The 17,803-nt window shown below is 42.6% G+C and overlaps 1 protein-coding gene across 2 annotated transcripts in view; it reads left to right on the forward strand.

Annotated features, from left to right (window-relative positions):
* The window catches only part of LOC146631856 (histone deacetylase 7-like), a 42,940-nt gene extending 27,205 nt beyond the window's left edge, over nucleotides 1-15,735 (forward strand). For both annotated transcript variants that reach the window (XM_085353160.1, XM_085353161.1), the window contains exons 16-25: nucleotides 2,559-2,666; nucleotides 2,873-2,928; nucleotides 4,044-4,131; nucleotides 4,983-5,102; nucleotides 7,512-7,609; nucleotides 10,428-10,546; nucleotides 11,685-11,818; nucleotides 11,912-11,996; nucleotides 13,414-13,561; nucleotides 13,659-15,735. In XM_085353160.1, the coding sequence (XP_085209286.1) occupies nucleotides 2,559-2,666; nucleotides 2,873-2,928; nucleotides 4,044-4,131; nucleotides 4,983-5,102; nucleotides 7,512-7,609; nucleotides 10,428-10,546; nucleotides 11,685-11,818; nucleotides 11,912-11,996; nucleotides 13,414-13,561; nucleotides 13,659-13,677 (975 nt within the window). In that variant the 3' untranslated portion in view covers nucleotides 13,678-15,735. The remainder of the gene's footprint in view (nucleotides 1-2,558; nucleotides 2,667-2,872; nucleotides 2,929-4,043; nucleotides 4,132-4,982; nucleotides 5,103-7,511; nucleotides 7,610-10,427; nucleotides 10,547-11,684; nucleotides 11,819-11,911; nucleotides 11,997-13,413; nucleotides 13,562-13,658) is intronic.
* The last annotated feature ends 2,068 nt before the right edge of the window (nucleotides 15,736-17,803 follow it).

Here is a 17,803-nt window from a genome sequence, read left to right on the forward strand (position 1 = left end):
GTAGGTGTTACACACACACACCTAAGCACACAAATTAAACAAGTCATTTTGGAATCTTTTCACTTATCTAATTGCAATGCTGAGCAACAAAAGCTGCATGGGAGGTTATGCCTCATTACACAGTTAAGCTAAGAAGACTACAAATTGCAATTGCTATTGTTTTTGGTTACTTTAAAATCTAAATTATATAAATGTAGGACATTGCATACATCGTTATTGCTCATGGCATATTCATCTACAATAGAGATGTGAGAAAAAGGAAAAGGAGAAGGAAAAAGATAACATAAAGACTGCATAAAAAGACTTCCAAGTGGCTGGATGTGGGGGAAACAGAGTATCAGGATAGAGAAAAGTCAAATTTAAGAGAAAAACAATGGTAGGAGAGCAGATCAGATTAAATGGAACAATGCACTATGGGAAAAGGAACAAAGCGGAGAATGACATGGGAACATTGATTATAATGCTATAAGAACTGTTGTTAGGAGAGGAGAAGACGAAAAGCTGAAGGGGGCTGGGTGTCAGTTGATAAGAGAACTGATCTGCCTGGATTTCCGGCCCTTGGCTACTCTGGTAAAGAGGGGTGATTGGAACAAGATGGCAAAGTCTGTGATAAAAGAAATTCCTCTGATTTCATTGTTCCCCAGCAGTATCAGAATCAGAATCAGAATCAGAATACTTTATTGATCCCTGGGGGAAATTATTTTTTGTTACAGTGCTCCATTTTAAACCAACATTAAGACAAGACAGACAATACACTAACTAAGAATAGTACAATATATACATATATATACATACATACATACATAAGTCACTCATAAATAAATAGTTGGAAAAGAAACATGTGTAGTTGTAGCAGCAAACAGTGTGTTAAGTGGATGCGTTGTACAGGGAGATGGCCACAGGCAGGAATGATTTCCTGTGTCGTTCAGTGGTGCTTTTCGGTAATCTCAGTCTCTCACTGAACGTGCTCCTGTGACTGACCAGCATGTCATGGAGTGGGTGGGAGGTGTTATCCAACATTGTCTTTATCTTGGACAGCATCCGCCTCTCCGACACCACCTTGAGGGAGTCCAGCTCCATCCCCACAACATTGCTGGCCTTACGGATTAGTTTATTAAGTCTGTTGGCATCTGCGACCCTCAGCCTGCTCCCCCAGCATGCAACAGCATAGAGGATCGCACTGGCCACAACAGACTCATAGAAAATCCTCAGCATTTTCTGGCAGATGTTGAAGGACCTCAGTCGCCTCAAAAAATAGAGACGACTCTGGCCCTTCCTGTAAAGTGCTGTGGTGTTTTTAGCCCAGTCCAGTTTATTGTCAATGTGTACTCCAAGGTATTTATAGTCCTCCACAATGTCAACACTGACCCCCTGGATTGAAACAGGGGTCAAGTGTTTCCTGGTCTTCCTGAAGTCCACGATCAGTTCCTTGGTCTTTGCCACGTTGAGCTGCAGATGATTCTGCTCACACCACGTGACAAAGGAGTCGACCACAGCCCGGTACTCTGTCTCATCATCCCTGCTGATGCATCCAACCACCGCAGAGTCATCAGAAAACTTCTGAAGATGGCATGTCTCTGTGCAGTGGCTGAAGTCTGTGGTGTAGAGGGTGAAGAGGAAGGGGGAGAGGACAGTCCCCTGTGGTGCCCCTGTGTTGCTGATCACCTTGTCAGACACACACTGTGGGAGACGTACATATTGTGGTCTTCCTGTCAGGTAATCAACAATCCAGGACACCAGAGAAGCATCCACCTGCATCGCTGCTAACTTATCACCCAGGAGGGTCGGCCTGATGGTGTTGAAAGCACTGGAAAAGTCAAAAAACATGACCCTCACAGTGCTCGCCGGCTGGTCCAGATGGGTGTAGACACGATTGAGCAGGTAGATGATGGCGTCCTCAGTTCCGAGACGAGGCTGATAAGCGAACTGAAGGGGATCCAGGTGTGGTCTTACTATGGGTCGCAGCTGGTCCAGGATGAGCCTTTCCAGGGTCTTCATGATGTGGGAGGTCAATGCCACGGGCCTGTAATCCTGGGGGCCACTGGGACGTGGCGTCTTTGGTACAGGGACGAGGCATGATGTCTTCCACATCACCGGGACCCTCTGCAGACTCAGACTCAGCATAAACAGTTTATGAAAGACTCCACACAGCTGGGGGGCACAGGTCTTGAGGACAAGGGGACTCACTCCGTCTGGTCCAGCAGACTTGCCTGAGTGAAGTCTCCTCATTTGCATCTCAACCTGGTATTGAGTGAAGGTGATGGGTGGGGGAGGGGTGTCAGGAATCTCACAGGAGGCATTCCTGACATCATTCCTAGCATCATGCCACCAATAAATGACTTCTGACAAACAAGTACCATAGAAATTTTTTTTTAACTTAGAGCAGAAACAACAAAGAAAGAGTCGATGTACAAAGAAAAGTCTCTAAACAATGGTTGGCATAATGCACACAGAAGTTTAAGCTTATTTTTAGCAGATGAGCAAAATCTAATAACAGATTAAAATCTGTAGCTGACTTTTAAACTGACTGCAAGCATCTCTCCTCGTTTTTCTGTCAGGTGGATATTGATACAGTCTGGAATGAACATCACACATCAGCAGCCTCCCGCATTGCTGCAGGATGTGTCACAGACCTGGCACTGAAGGTGGCACAAAGAGAGCTGAAGGTGTGTCTTTATAACCAAATACCTCGATGCCATGGGCTTTGTCAAGAATTTCAAAACTGCAGTCTATCACCATAATGTGCTGCAAACCTTGGCAAAGCACCCACTATTGGTTATAACGACATAAAGACGTGAACCTTTTTCACGTGTGGAGATCTGGCGTTATAAAAGCAGCAAAGTGTTGAAGGTTTTTCTGCCCTTTTTTACAGAATGGCTTTGCAGTTGTGAGGCCCCCTGGACACCATGCAACCCATTCCTCCCCTCTGTAAGTACAGCAGTGTACATGCACACACCACACACACACACACGGACACATACCAGGAGCCAGCAGGCCTGCAAAGTGTTTCAAAGGATTTATTGCAAACCAGCTATACTTCTGAGCAAGAGAGAGAGACAGAGTGCCCGGCTCTCTCTACCTTAATGTATGTGTGTCTGAGTCTGTGCTGTGTGTTACCTGCTCGACGCCCGAGGCAAACTTCCTCCTCCACTCAGTTTCTTTTAAGCTTTCAAGGCACAAAGCAAAGCACCTCAGAAGAGCAGTGTACATGTGCGTGCACAGTAAATGTGGGTCTTTGTGTGGATGTGCATACTTGCGTGCATGAATTTGTGTCAGTCTTTGATTAGAGGCATTAGCCAAGTAACCACATTCAGCTGGGACTCTATGCGTGTGTGTCTGTATCTGTGTGTGTGCTCAGCATTGCTTGTCACTGGTTATTTATGGGATGATAATGACTTTTCTTGATGAGCAAAGTTTAGACAGCTTATAATATATACCGTTCACAGAGACAGTCACACTTTACGACCCATGCTGACACTGCCACTTCCAACATTCCTCCATTGTTTTTCCTACATCAACACTTTTTTTTTGCATACCTTTATAGCAGATAGTGAGTGTTTAGGGATCGGCTGCACCGAGTTGTGAGTTCATTTCTCTAAAATGATCTCACACGTCCTGCCCGCTGCTCTCGCTGCACTATCATTTGGAATGAGGAGTGGGTTGTTTTTTGTTTTTTTTTTTTGATAACCTTGGTTGTCTATTTGTCAGAGAATTTGTGGGTTCTGCATTTCTCAAGAGTGTGAGATTTTCTACTCAGCATAACGTTTTTTGTTTGTCAGCAGACGAAACAGCTCGAACTGAAACGTCCTCATTTCTCAAATATTTGCTGTAAACATTAACGTGGCAGGATCATCCCTCTGTGACTTTCAAGCTGGAGTCAGCGCTGTGACTGTCGCAGCCTGGACTAAATAGCCACCATATGATAACTGGAGCCTTTCCTTAGAGGTTCCTAAGGTCCATATGGTGGTTCTGTGATATTAATTTAGTGAAGATGTCGTGATAAAGACATGTGGCTGCCACTCTTCCTGTCTGTTTGTCCACAGGGGCTTCTGTTTCTTCAACTCTGTGGCCATCGCTGCCAAGCAGCTCCAGCAGAAACTCAGCGTCAGCAAGATCCTCATTGTGGACTGGGTGAGGACCCACCGCATGACCAGCATCACTGGTCTCCACATGGACAGGAATAAACACACAAAAACACAGATGCAAAGGCACACAAATGTGTTGTAGGTACAAACAAGGTCCCAGATGCAGTAGCACTGCTATTTATCATTTAATTTAATTAGACACTGTTATCTCTGGTAGCCATGTGTGAGCTGAACGCTCTCACACCAGGGTTGAGGTCTTCACTCAAAAAATGTAAAATATTAGACTTTGTCTTAAAGACCAATCTTTTGCATAACACAACAGTTATATATCTTGTCATATAACTGCCAGTTATTTGACAATATAGCTATACCATAACAATGTATGTCCACAAATCCCTTTATTAATAAGAGACATAGGAGGATGTGGACCTGATCGCCGCACATCTCCATCTCCAAGTTATACACTACTTCTGTCCGGTACTCCATAAAAAGACATGAAAGTCTACATTTAATAATTTTTTTATTCCACCCATTATACAGTTCACATCTGCAGATATTGATCCACTATCACATGGTCACCTCTGTTCAGCATGTGTGTATAAGATCTTGCATGCGCTCTGTCATTGTTAGTTACTGCATCAGCACTGACTAATACCTGATTTATTAAATACAATTAAAATGCGTCTCCTGTTGACAGGGAAAAGCATGAATGCTTTACAGATTTTTCTTCCTGCGTTAGGGGTCATATGTTTAACACATGCTTTTGACTTAAAAAAAAATACACTGCTCAATATAAAACATACAAATTGTTTTGAATTTGCCAAGGTTAAAATTCTGTGTGAAATAACAGCGCGAGTCCTTGGCAGCTTCATAACTAATCATATAATCACTCTCCAGGATGTACACCATGGCAACGGCACCCAGGAAGCCTTCTACAGCGACCCAAGTGTGCTGTACATCTCTCTACATCGCTATGACGATGGCAACTTTTTTCCTGGTAGTGGACACCCCAGCGAGGTAAGTACAAAACACTCCTCCACAGCCATGCTGTGCTTTTCTGCTTTTGCTTATAATCCTGGTATCAGTTTTCTGATTGATGACAGTGAACACATTAGCCTAACAAGACCACAGGTTCTTCTTTTTGATTGTGGACATTCATGTGGCTATTTCTCATTACTAACTTGGCTGCCTGAGACAGTTTATAACAATATAATCAAAGACATCGTGAAGACAGATATGCTGGCACAGAAATGTTTGGTAATTATGTGATTCCTTTAGGATATTAGGGATCTCAAACGCTTATGTTTAACATTTACTTGCTAAAACAGGAAGAATTATTGGCCATTCAGTCAAGGAATTATCTGCATAATATAAACTTCCAACTGCAAAATCAGTTTGGTTGTGACTGACTTTTCACGATTGCAGTCTGCACTATAGATCTGTTCTCCAGCAGTGTATGGATGTGAGAGTCAAATATATGACCAGTCAGAGTCAATTACATCACAATTACATTACATTACATTACTAATACAACTGGATTCATGACGCTATAATTTGAGCAACGAAGGTTACGGTTCACTTTTGTTAACTGTCAGTCCGGCATCGTCATGACAACCTATTACGGATAGCCCAGATGGCTTTTGAATTCACCATGTGCTCATCTCATTGTGTTTGTGAGTGGTTTACGTCGAATTTCGAATGTATTTAAGCAACTTCAGGTCTTTGGATGTTGAAGCTTCCCAGCAGGATGTGCACGGTTTTGCATGCCTATGTTTGCATACAGGATATTGAGATGCCTATGAATTCTGCCTGTGGTCTTACCAGAAACCAAGTGTGATGACAGCCCTCAGGCAGATGTACTGACCCGAACCCACGCTGGCATTCATCGCCCGCTCAGTCACTCGCATTCCCTCATATATTCGCCCATCTCCCCCAACAACAATGCGGATAAAATAGTCAGTGTTTTCTCATAAAATCCCACGAGGAGGGGACGCGGCATAAAATGCTTTTTTGGCTTGGATGTGGCTTTGCCTTAAGTGGCCTCTCAACCTCTGGTGAACAGTGCGGTAAACCTCTGGAGTCTCGCTGTCCCCCGTGTAGGTATATAACGCACCATGGGGTAGGGGGTGTGATGTCATAGGCATAACAGAGAGTGCCGAGTACCTCACAGAAACCAGCACAGGCCTAATCCAGTCCAGCAATTCTTGAAACATGAAAGAGAGAAAGAGGACAGAGGGGAGTGCAAGAAACTTGGAGCTATAGAAGGAGTTGCGTGTGTGCGTGTGTGTCCACGAGCACGTGCGAGCGTGCATGCGGGTACATTACCAGTTGGCAGAGGACAGGAGGCCTCATGTGTTTTTCGTTTGCCCTGTGAACATCCCGTCCACTGAGAGAAGAATGGAGACAGACGCTCTGCGATGCTCATCAGCATTCTTTTCTCTTTCAAGCATCCTCTCACACCCATGCACACACACACACGTACGCACACACAAAGAAAATTACCACACATCTTTGCCAAGTGCGTGTCAATCAACCGCCTCAATCTCTCTTCAAACTGACACATTGACTGATGGTGAAAGGCCTAGAGAGCAGCTAAATGGCTGCTAGCAGGACTACAAAGAGAGAGGCAGGAATCCTTAAACCTTCTTTCCAAAGACCCGGGACTCACTTCACTTTCTGCCCCAAAATATTTGAGGTCAAACTGACAGGAGATCCACTCGACTTTGTGTACTCTGCTTGGCAATTTCAAGTACACGCCAAGTCCAATACAGCTTGAAAAAAATCACTCAAATATTTACAACATGTAAAATGAGCAGTATAGCGCAGTATGTCATGTCTTTTCATTTGACATGTCATACACATGAAACTCTCTAAACATCCATATAAAAAAGCACATTATGCAGTCATTTCAATCACATAGCTTTTCAGTACATAAAACAGTATGCAACATGCGGTATGTGACTCTTATTTGTAGTTGTTTTTTTGTCTTTTTTTATATAACATGCAACAGTTGCCAAATGAAAAGTACTTCCCAGTATAGCTGTAAGCCTAAATCTTGGGAACCGTTAACGGGTGTAACTCTGTTGTGGCTCCGGGTGATTTATAAGGCCATTTGACAAATTGTATCAAAATCAAAATGGAGGGACAGGGGTGTTGAATTAACAGCCATCCGTCTTTCATTTAGGAATCATAATCACTCCCTCGTGCTGCCTTAAAGAGATGCAGCCACTTCGCCTCGGTTGCTGCAATGCAAAAGTTTTGCAACAGCGGTGCTGATTTTGTGAACATTTGACACAAATCTGTCAACGTCACACAGTTTCTCAACTTTCGCTGGGACTCATTAACTTTCTCGACATTGACGGACACTCTTTCTCTCTGACACACGCACCCCCCTCTCTCTCCCCCTCTGTGTTTGTCTTCATCCAGGTGGGTGCAGGTCCAGGTGAGGGCTTCAATGTCAATGTAGGATGGACCGGAGGACTAAACCCTCCAATGGGCGATGCTGAATACCTGGCTGCGTTCAGGTAAAGAAGTTCCTATAATACTGTAGTAATGAAGCATTTAAAGGTCTATACTGGTGTTTGAGATACTTGCCAAAATAAAATGAAGGTAGCATAGACCTCAAAACTTGAGATAGGTGTTCACCCCCCTAGAACATTATATTTACGTTTGACTTCTCTTACGGTTAGTGTCACACATTGTGTTGCCAGCAGTGTTTCTCGCTTGTTGCGCTCTCATTCTGGCTTAAAGCTCAGCAAGCAGCACGTAATTGCTTGCCGAATATTCAGTTTTGAATCCAAGGTACACTTATCTCCTCCTTCGTCATGTCAGTGCGCCTATCAACCTTCAGCAGTCAACACAACAGCTGTGCATGCAGCTCAGCTCGCTTATGAAAGCACTTTAGTCATTTAGCATCCTCCACACACATCTCTAATACGCAAGCTGATCACTCCCAGGTAAAGCACATTCTGTTCAAATCACAGTACCACGAATACGCATGTTGACTATGAGCCAGCTGCTACCCAGTGTCAGTACACTTTGTATGGGAAGGGCTAAACAATAATGATTTTTTTATATAACATGTGTAATTACACATTATCGATATCATTTTTGAACTAATTCCAGAGGCCTACGTAGGCGTGTTACCCAGACACACCTTTGGTCTTGCAGCACTTTTCGTTTCATTCAAGCTATTTTTCTTGAATGAATATGCTTTGATTCTGCTCCACACTCTCAAACACACGTAATGAACTCAGAATGTTTCTGTCAGCAACACTGGCTCGCCACCAGACGATTAAGCTCTCTACATGGTGCTGCATGCACCAGACACAGTGGGTGGGCCCCTCGTCAACGGAAAGATGCTAATGAGCTAACCCATTCTGGTAAAATCCATACAGCCAATAGGCATCCTCAGAAACACTAAGTCCAGTGTTTACTGGAGCCCTGGATACTAATTAAGAAACAACTGGTCCTTTCCTGAGCAGCCGTCTGGTTTTGGTATTTTTTATCCAGTTTGGGGAAATGGCAAGCTTTTTCATGTGTAAAACTTCCTTAGTAAACCGCAGTAGAGTACTGTACTGTATTGTGTGTTACACATAAAAGCTAATATCAAATCATAGCTCTGTAGCGCAGCAGTGTCGTGGTGGTCCGTGGCAGTTGGAGGCACATACCGTGTAGCCGTGTCCGGGGCAACCTTTATCATATGTCACCACAGAGAGACCAGAATTCCTCAGTTATAATTGGTTGAAACAAAGAACAACTTATATTAAGTTTGAATCATTTTTCTGTGAACTTTGCCACCATTCTGTGAATTAACCAGTGCGAATAAATGCGTAGCATGCTTTACAGACAAAATTTAATGCATCATGAATTTGTGTTTATGCAATTAAGTCTACCTAACCTCGTGCCAGCTCTGTAATTCAATTTGATTTAGATGACAGGGTGTTCCAGACTCTCTGTGTTTCTGCTCGGGATGGAACAGAAAACTAGCCAGAGTGCGGTTACTGATGATGTGTGTCTCTGTTTTTGGGTGTGTATCGAAGGAATATTGTGGTCGGGAGTGGTGGTGGGACTCTAGTACAATCAAGAGAGAGCTCAGCTGCTTTGAGATTAAGCTTCATGATGCATTTCGTATTTGTGTGGAGGATTACTAAGACGGTCAGAATTTAAGCTCGGCCGAATCACCAGTAGCACACCATGAATCAAACTTGCAGTTTCAAAGGAAGAGCATGCATATGCAGGTATTGCAATGTGTACATAGTGTGTATGTGCATGTAAATACATTTCCTGTGTATTTCCAAGTGGCTACTGACCAATGATGAACTGTGGAGGAGAGGAGAATAGAGCAGAAGAGAGGAGAAGAAGTGGGGGGTACATTGTTAGGGAATCCAAAGGCGGCGTAATTAGGCCCAATGGATCCCAGATGGCTGGCTGTCAGTGACGTGAGAAGAGGGACGAGCTCCTAATAGGAACCAGACGCACACAAACGTCTTTGAACTGCCGCTGAGAGGGGGTGGGGTTGGGGGGTGGTGGGGGAGAGTGAGAAAGAATCAAACGCGGCATGGGCCGTGTGCTCTTGCTAAAAAACTGGCAGCTAGAGACAAGAGGAAGTAAGAAGGAGAGCAAAGAAGCAAGAAAGCTGGGCTCCCATGAGTGGAGTTTACAGTCTGTGGACACCTCAGCCTATTTATGTCAAGGGTCTCCCTTTACCTGTTTGTAACATGCAGAGAAAAACTTTTAATTGTGTCCCACTTGTAGACCCATATCTATATAGATAGATAGATAGCCAAGTAAGGTATGCAGAGCACTCGTTCTTCTTTTTTAACGGCTTCACATTTAAACAGTTGCACACATTCACACCTGGGAGGTGCCCCACCTTCCACGGTTGGCTGCTTACCAAGAGTGGATCAAGAACAGAGATGAAGCACTTGGAGCACTGCCTTTGATAATTTCTCTTTTCATGATTTTCAAATAGGGGAGCTATTTGCAATCACTTACAATTAAGTAAGTGTTTGCAGTTAACAGTCCAGATAAAAGTTGTGAAGTATATGAATGCTCTTTGTGAAATCAGTCACTTCAACTCTTTTTTTTTTTGTTCAAACTCTCTTCATTACAATAATTAATCTGTTACAGCCTGCTCTGATGTTAATTTGATCACACATTATGTTCTACTCACCCCACCCCTCAGTTCTCATTTTCTCTCAAATCATGAACACCTGTTGAAAAAAAAAAATTACTTCTTAAATGTGCTGTCTAATTTCTGCCTGGCCACACTGCTTGATGAATAGAACATAACACGCAGTGTTTGCTTTACGCCATTGCGTTTCCTTTTGTGGTCCTCAGAGCTGTGGTGATGCCCATCGCTCACGAGTTTTCCCCTGATGTCGTCCTCGTGTCAGCTGGCTTTGATGCTGTCGAAGGACATCCATCATCGCTCGGAGGATACAAGGTTACAGCCAAGTGTAAGGTTCACCCAGCCTCTCATTCAGCACACTTCCTGATCAACGTGCTCTTATGAGCCTTATGAGTTATAATAAATATTTGCATGTCCTGCATTTGTTAGATTTCTTATTATTACAGTTACAAAGGTTGGCTATCCTTCACAGACTGTTGTCAAACAGATAAACACTCTTATGCTGTGCAGACTTAGTGCTGATGTCAGATATTATCACTGATGTGTAACGCAGTTTTCAGAGTGCAGCTTTGTAGAGAAGTTAAAGTTTGTTTGTAGAACCTGTTTCTTTATATGAGCCAGTCTTTATGTTTAACTAAAACTCATCACCATAATAGACTGTATATAAAAATGCACATAGGCACTGTGATGTCATTCTTTGGTTTGTTAAGCCCCAATTTGAAGATTTTAGTATTATGGACAGTTCTTTTTTGAGTAGTTTCTCAAGCCAGATCATCTGCTCTGTTAGCAAGCTAAACCTGTAAATAGCCGCTATCCGGTGCTAATATGTGAATCAATTATTAGTAAACTAACTATAACTTGGACCCAGACTTCTTGGGATCTTCTTCAGTTGTTAAAAAGTTGTTAAAATAGTTAAAATGCTCCACATGTAACCACTGTCTACATGTGCAGTCCAGTTAGTGGAGGTGAAGCAGGCAGCTGTTACAGTAGCTGCATCAGTGTACCTGCCACATCTCCAATTATATTAATTTTACACTTCAAAAAATGTAGTTTAACCAGTCCTAAAACAATCTGTAAAACTTTCATATAGATGGAAATGAGCTGTATAGACCAAACCCGTTTTTGTAGCAGGCTGTATACTCATATATATTTATTTCTGCTGCAATTATTTTAATATGAGAGTCTATGGAGATTGACTCGTTTTGCAGGCAGCCTCAAGTGGACATTAGTGGAACTGCAGTTTTCAGTGCTTCAGCATAGGCTTCATTTTTTAGGCTTCAGACCTTTGCAAAATAAGAAATGATGTCACCAGTCAACATGATGTTGTGAAATTATTCTCAGTAATTTGTCAGAGTCCGGTGTGCAAAGTGTGGCTAACTTTCCACAGCACTGATATAATCCCATACAATCAATTTCTGGCTTAACCTTTGTGTATTCGGTTTTGTGCATGCTTTGTTCTCCACCAGGTTTTGGCTTCCTGACCCGTCAACTGATGTCACTGGCCGGCGGTAAGGTGGTCATGGCTCTGGAGGGTGGGCATGACCTCAAAGCTATCTGCGATGCCTCCGAAGCCTGTGTGAGCGCCTTGCTGGGCATGGAGGTTGGATGTGTTTTTGCGCATACAGAACATGTGTCTTTTCACAGATACCTACAGCATGTTTCCCTCTCTAACCTCTGACCACATGTGCCACAGGTGGAGCCTCTGTCCCAGTCGGTGTTGGACCAGAAGCCCTGTGAAAATGCGGTGCTTTCTCTGCAGAAAGTCATCCAGATTCATGGTGAGAATACAACATGCAGCATCAAAAACCATCACCAACATGACACTGAGCAGTCTTGTGAAACTTGTGGAAAATATTGATCTAAAAAAATAATCTTCGTTTCATTAGTTTGAAAGATTTTGTTGCTGTTTTTTTTAACTTCATTCTCCACTGTTTGCCTCAGTTGTCTTTAGTATCTTACTCTCTAAGGTTGGCCATAAGCTATTTGAGTCATAAACACCTTTAAACTGTCAAAAGAAATAGTAAATCAAAAACAAATGTCCATCATTATCTTGTGGAAGTGGAAGAGATGGCTAGCAGTCACTGGATGTGCTCGCTTCCAGAATTGTTTCTCAAGAAAGTTGCTGTAATGGGAAAGTTAGTAATGGTCCTTGGGCTGAAATATGTGCTTTTATTTGAAAATGAGATCAAAGAAAGGGCTTGCTTGCAAAATTAATAATTATACCACTATGTTCACTTCCTTATACATGAAAGGATTTCAAGTCAAGTCAGATTGTTTTAATATTGGCCCAAAAATCACACCGTGCGGCTACAGCATCCTCTCTCCGCGGATAAAAAGAAACACTTTCAAGATGAGCAACAGAGGAGGAAGAGTGAAATTACATCAACGCTGCTAATTCTAATGACTGTAGAGCAATTTAGCATTTTTATTTGAAAGGAATTTCATCAAAATATTTTTCGGCTCCATTAAAAACGTTTTCGTCAAGCTAAAATAAAACATGTCTATTTTTTTCCATCACTAAGTCTTCTCACATCGCCCCTACTGTCCGACCACCTCTCCTCCTTTACACCCCTGTCTCCCCATCTTTCCCTCCAGCCGTCCCACACACAGACAGACAGACACACACACATACGCACACACACAGCCGCCCTGGCTCCAATTATCTTCAAACACTTCTCTGGCACACGACCTTCGCAACATCCCCTTCTGATTGCACACAAATGTTATCCCAACCAAATTAGATTAATTAAAAATATTTGAATAGCCACAAGAATGTTAAGCCCATAATTTAGGCCCGGGGTGAAATATATGTGAGTTGCATTCGCAGCCAGAACACACACGCTCAGAGATGAGCACATTTGCAAACTCTAATTTTTTTTCCTTTCGCTGTGTGACACGGGACTCGAGGCCCTGAGAGAACAGATTGAATTTGAGTTTACATTTGTGAAATTATCAACATGGATATTTAGACCACGGGCTGTTTATGTCACAGTCATTGCTTATATTCAGATCAAACGGCTACAACTAGCGGATCAAACACCGTGCAGTGCTCTTTAATAATGGAGACGCCTTCCCTCAAGGAACAATTCAGGATGAAAACAGCTCTGAAATACCAATGAATGCGGCCATTAATCTTTTCTCTCTCCTGTTTTCCTCCCTCCTCTCCATCTTTTTTCCATTCTTCGCTTCCCGCAGGTGAGTACTGGCAGAGTTTGAAGGATTCGGCCTCCACAGTGGATATGTCCTACTTGCAGGCGCAGAGACGAAGACTGAGACGAGACTCGGACAGCGAGGCTGTCAGCGCCATCGCCTCTCTGTCGATGGGGTCTCTTGCATCTGACAGGTAGGGGCAGCTCTGTGTTTCATATCTTCTGCTTTAGCACTGCCATAATGTTGTACTTTATGCACGTTTAACCCTTATCTTTCTCTTTGTCATCAAGGAAACCGTCTGAGAAATGATGGAGAAAAGGTGATTCTCCCTGAAGAAAGACTCAAGCCTCTACACACTCCACACACACGCACACAAACACGCAAAGCAGCGCTTTGGATCGTCACTGGAAGCAGATGTCACTTCACAAAAACTCCACCTGTATTACTACTGGCTGAATTCTGACCCATCTGATCCAAACACACACACACACACATCGACGACCGGCAATCATCTGGGCCGCGTTCTCACTCTCATCCCTCGCTGCAATGAGAGCTAAAGCTAAAAGAGACACCCAGGTGCAGATTAATGAAGGGTTTTGCAACAACGTGATGTAGCATATACACCTTGAGAGAAAAACACATCTCTGCACATTTGCAGACTGAATTAAAATGACTCCAGCACAACTCTGAGCAAGAGCCCCAAGACTGTTAGAAGGAAGGGTCAAAGGTCGCCTCAGCTTATCGAAGCCACTCAGTTTGAGAAGAAGGAGTCGTCCCCAAAAGTACGTGCGAGTGATGGAGTGCAGACGTATCCCTCGGCCGCGATGTCATTCGTCTGCGTGCGACCGCGATCGAGCGGGTTTTTCTGATCATCCTGCACTGCACGTTTGTTCTCATCATCAGTTCATCTGACCGGAGGAACACTTTTTTTGGGGGGGGATGACATTGTTTTTTAAGAATCATGAGTGAAGCTACAATGAGGTCTGACATACATATTTTTTTTCAGCGTTTTCATCATTTCTTTCTTGGCGTACCCAGGGCGAGCGCGTGTAGCAAGACCTCGGATTGCTGCAGTTATTTGTATCGCTCCTCTGAAGTGCATCTTAAATATGTAGATATGCTGTAGTTAGTGGTGGTAGCATTAGTCACAATGAAGAGCTGATACCTCCAGTCGCTGTGGTATTGATATTCGGGGGAAGGGGGGATAATAAGCCTGTCAGATAAGACAGAATCACCCATGATGCCTCAATGCAGTGTAACCACTCAGTAATGATTGTACAAGTGACAATGCACATCAGTTTTTAACATTTTGGATGAGACTCGCATCCAAACACTCACTCACACAAAGTGCACTTATCTCGCCCTCGGAAACGAGGGTCAGAGCGACTCGGGTCTCAAAATCTGAACTTTGATGTTTCTACCTGTGGATGAGCATTCCTGCTGTATTTGTTACATGTTTTTTTTCTATTATTATTATTTTTTTTTTTTTTTTTAATCTGATCTGTCTTCTGTTCATCCCCTACGTAGCGCCAGTCTATTTACTGTCATCCTCGGAGATGTTACGCTCCCCGGACCAAACAATGGCATGATAGTGGTTTAGTTAGGATGAAGCAATACTGAGATAGTTAAATATCCACACAGTGCAATTGGACACAGGTTAAGTACAACCAAAGCTTATGAGAACAATGTGTTGTCCCTGGACTGGCATGGCCTGAAGAACTTCAAAGACTTTGAAGACTTTGCGAATGTTTCTTTTCTCAATCCAAACAGTCAAAAAGCACCAAAAAAAAAACGCAGGACATTTATATACGCAAATCAATTCGACATGACTCCTATTTATATATTCAGATTCTGTGTCTTTGAAGTGCTCTTTGCATGTCTAACATGATTGTGATGGTGCTAATACAGTATGTCTGATTGTTTGTTTTTTATTTTTAGTTTGTTTGTATTTTACGTTGCACTCTGTATGTAACTCACGGCCTTTCCGACATTTGTTGATGTTACGAAAATGTGAAAAACGAAAGACATCCTGTAGGACATCCTGATGGAGGAGCGTAGCTTTCAGTCGTTGTTTGTTTTTTAAGAACGTTCACGACAGCGACCTGATATATCACGTGTCTTAATCAGTGTAAATGATCTATTTTTTTATTTGAGCCCAAATAATGAACCCTGTGCATACTCGGAGACCAAATTATCAGTCGAAGGATTGTTCTGACCAACCTGTGTAAAGGTAGCCTTAACAAACTGGAATTTTTACTTTAGGTCAAGTCCAGTTTTCTTTATAACTGACTGTCTTGATTTTTTTTTCTGTACAGTGTACATAGCGACATTGGTTTTGTTGTCTTACTTTTGCCTTTTTCTACTATTTTCACCCAAAAAAACCTAATAAAGGTAAATTATGTACATTTTAAGAAAGATCAGTTGTTTCTTTTTTCCTATTTTACTTTTTTTTTCTCTTTGTTTGGTCATTTTCTTTTCCCAGCATTCTCCATTCTCCTTCAAAAATACAATATTGTACTTATGTACAGCCATGAGGAAAAAAATTTATTTCCACAGGATATCACACAAGAGAGATGATCATAAGCAAATTCAAAGCAGTACAAAAGCAACACTTTTAAACCACATGGTTACAAATGAATCTGCTGTGGCTCAAATCACTTTGTCGCCACTTTGGCACATTTTATACGAAAATTTCCGCTGTTTTATTTTTGCGTTTTTTTCAATGAAAATAAGCTTGCAAAGATATTTTAAAGCTGCTGTAATTAAAACAAACAAAGAAAAAAACTACTTAAATGAGATTTTCTTGCAATACAAAATGCAGCTTTCTACTAGAAAAGAGTAAAATGAAAAACAGAGGGGGCTGAACTGGGATCAGTGGTGGTATCAAGACTTTTTCCTTTTTTTTTCCCTTAAAGGCGAGAGCAAAGGATAAGCAGAGTTTAAAGTAATACAGTGTGCGTATACCGATTCACATACACTCTAAAACCCACAAAATACACAGAAAGCGATCCAGTTATTACAAAGTCGAAGATCTGCGCCAAATTCCTCGTGCTCTTCCTCTTCCCTCAAGACGGGGTCTTCAGAGCCAGAGCGATTAGCTTATTAGCATTTTAGCTGTAAACATTCATTGGCTGTGACCGCCCTCTAACCATCACTGTGCCATTATCATTAGTCATCTTAATGTCTGTCTGGCAGTGAGTCATCCACTGTGAAGACTTGGGTGGATCTCGCCGTGGTGGTTATCGCCGTGTAACCGAAGGCACTCGAACCAGCAGCCATTTTGTTTCATTGTCACCGCAGGCCAGCTGTTCGTTGATCTTTGTTTATTTTTTATTTTTTTAAAAAGTTCATTTCAGTTTCATCGTTCAAAGTGTTCAGCTCTTCGTCGGGCCGTCGAGGGATCTTCACCAGAGTTTCGGGAACACTCGGTGAAGGCCGGGCGACGGCACGGAGGCCAGACTTGTCCAGAGAAAGAGAAAGTTTTCTTTTCCTTTTTTTTTTTGTTTTGTTTTTTTGTTTTTTAAAGTGGAGATATTTGTCAAGGCAGGAACCAATTTCTTCGAGTGTAGTGAAGTTTCCATTTGTCAGTTTTCTGCAGGGAGAAGAAACATAAAAGGCAAGTTAGCATTATGGGCATTTTATAGCATTTCACACAAATTAAAGACCGGGTGAATGTGTTGAGGATACAACATGTGAGCGCAGACAAGCAAAAACGGAAAAATCCCCACAGCTCTTCAGCTTCTCCTTTTAACAGGCAAACATTTCATCTGGATCATTTTCAGCTTTCCCTAATTATAGCGTGCCCTTCCGCGATACCACGAGAAGTCTTGCGAGCGGAAGCCGGATGTATGTGTGTGTTAGGGCTAGGGTCACATGACTTTGATCGTACCCCGAAAGCATGCCGCGTGCATATTCCCATCCAAAAGGTGCTTTGTTTTTCAAGTCACAGAGCGTGGGGCCACCTCTTTTGTGCTGGAAAGCCATTAAACACCCTGCCTCACATTTTCATGCCCGGTCAGTATTTAAATGCACACTTTTTTTGTATTTGATTAATTTATGTTCGCTAATTACGTCTCTGGAAAATAGTTTTTATTGGTACACCTGCACTGGATTCAAGCCAACTTTATTTGTTAAAGAAAGCACATGTAAAGGTTTTCGTGTGGGGGTCGGTCCTTATTAATGTTTTTAAATGACTGAACGATTTCTGTTTCGTTATATTGTGTAAGCGTGCAGATTCTGATACACTCTGGGCTTGTGTTATGTGGTTCTTTGCTGCCTACGTGTCAAACCAGAAGACCTTCCTCTATCCCTGCAGCTGTCTGACCAGCACACGTTCGAATGCACGCTCGAGCGCATATGCGTGGAGCAGTCAAATGTACACACACGCACACACACACACAATCCTCCCACCTGCACTCAGCTCTTAGTTTGGATC

The sequence above is a fragment of the Diplotaxodon limnothrissa genome, linkage group LG5 (genome assembly GCF_057381915.1).
Source record: "Diplotaxodon limnothrissa isolate DT_005_m linkage group LG5, D_limnothrissa_male_GT1.1, whole genome shotgun sequence".
NCBI classification, from domain to species: Eukaryota; Metazoa; Chordata; class Actinopteri; order Cichliformes; family Cichlidae; genus Diplotaxodon; species Diplotaxodon limnothrissa.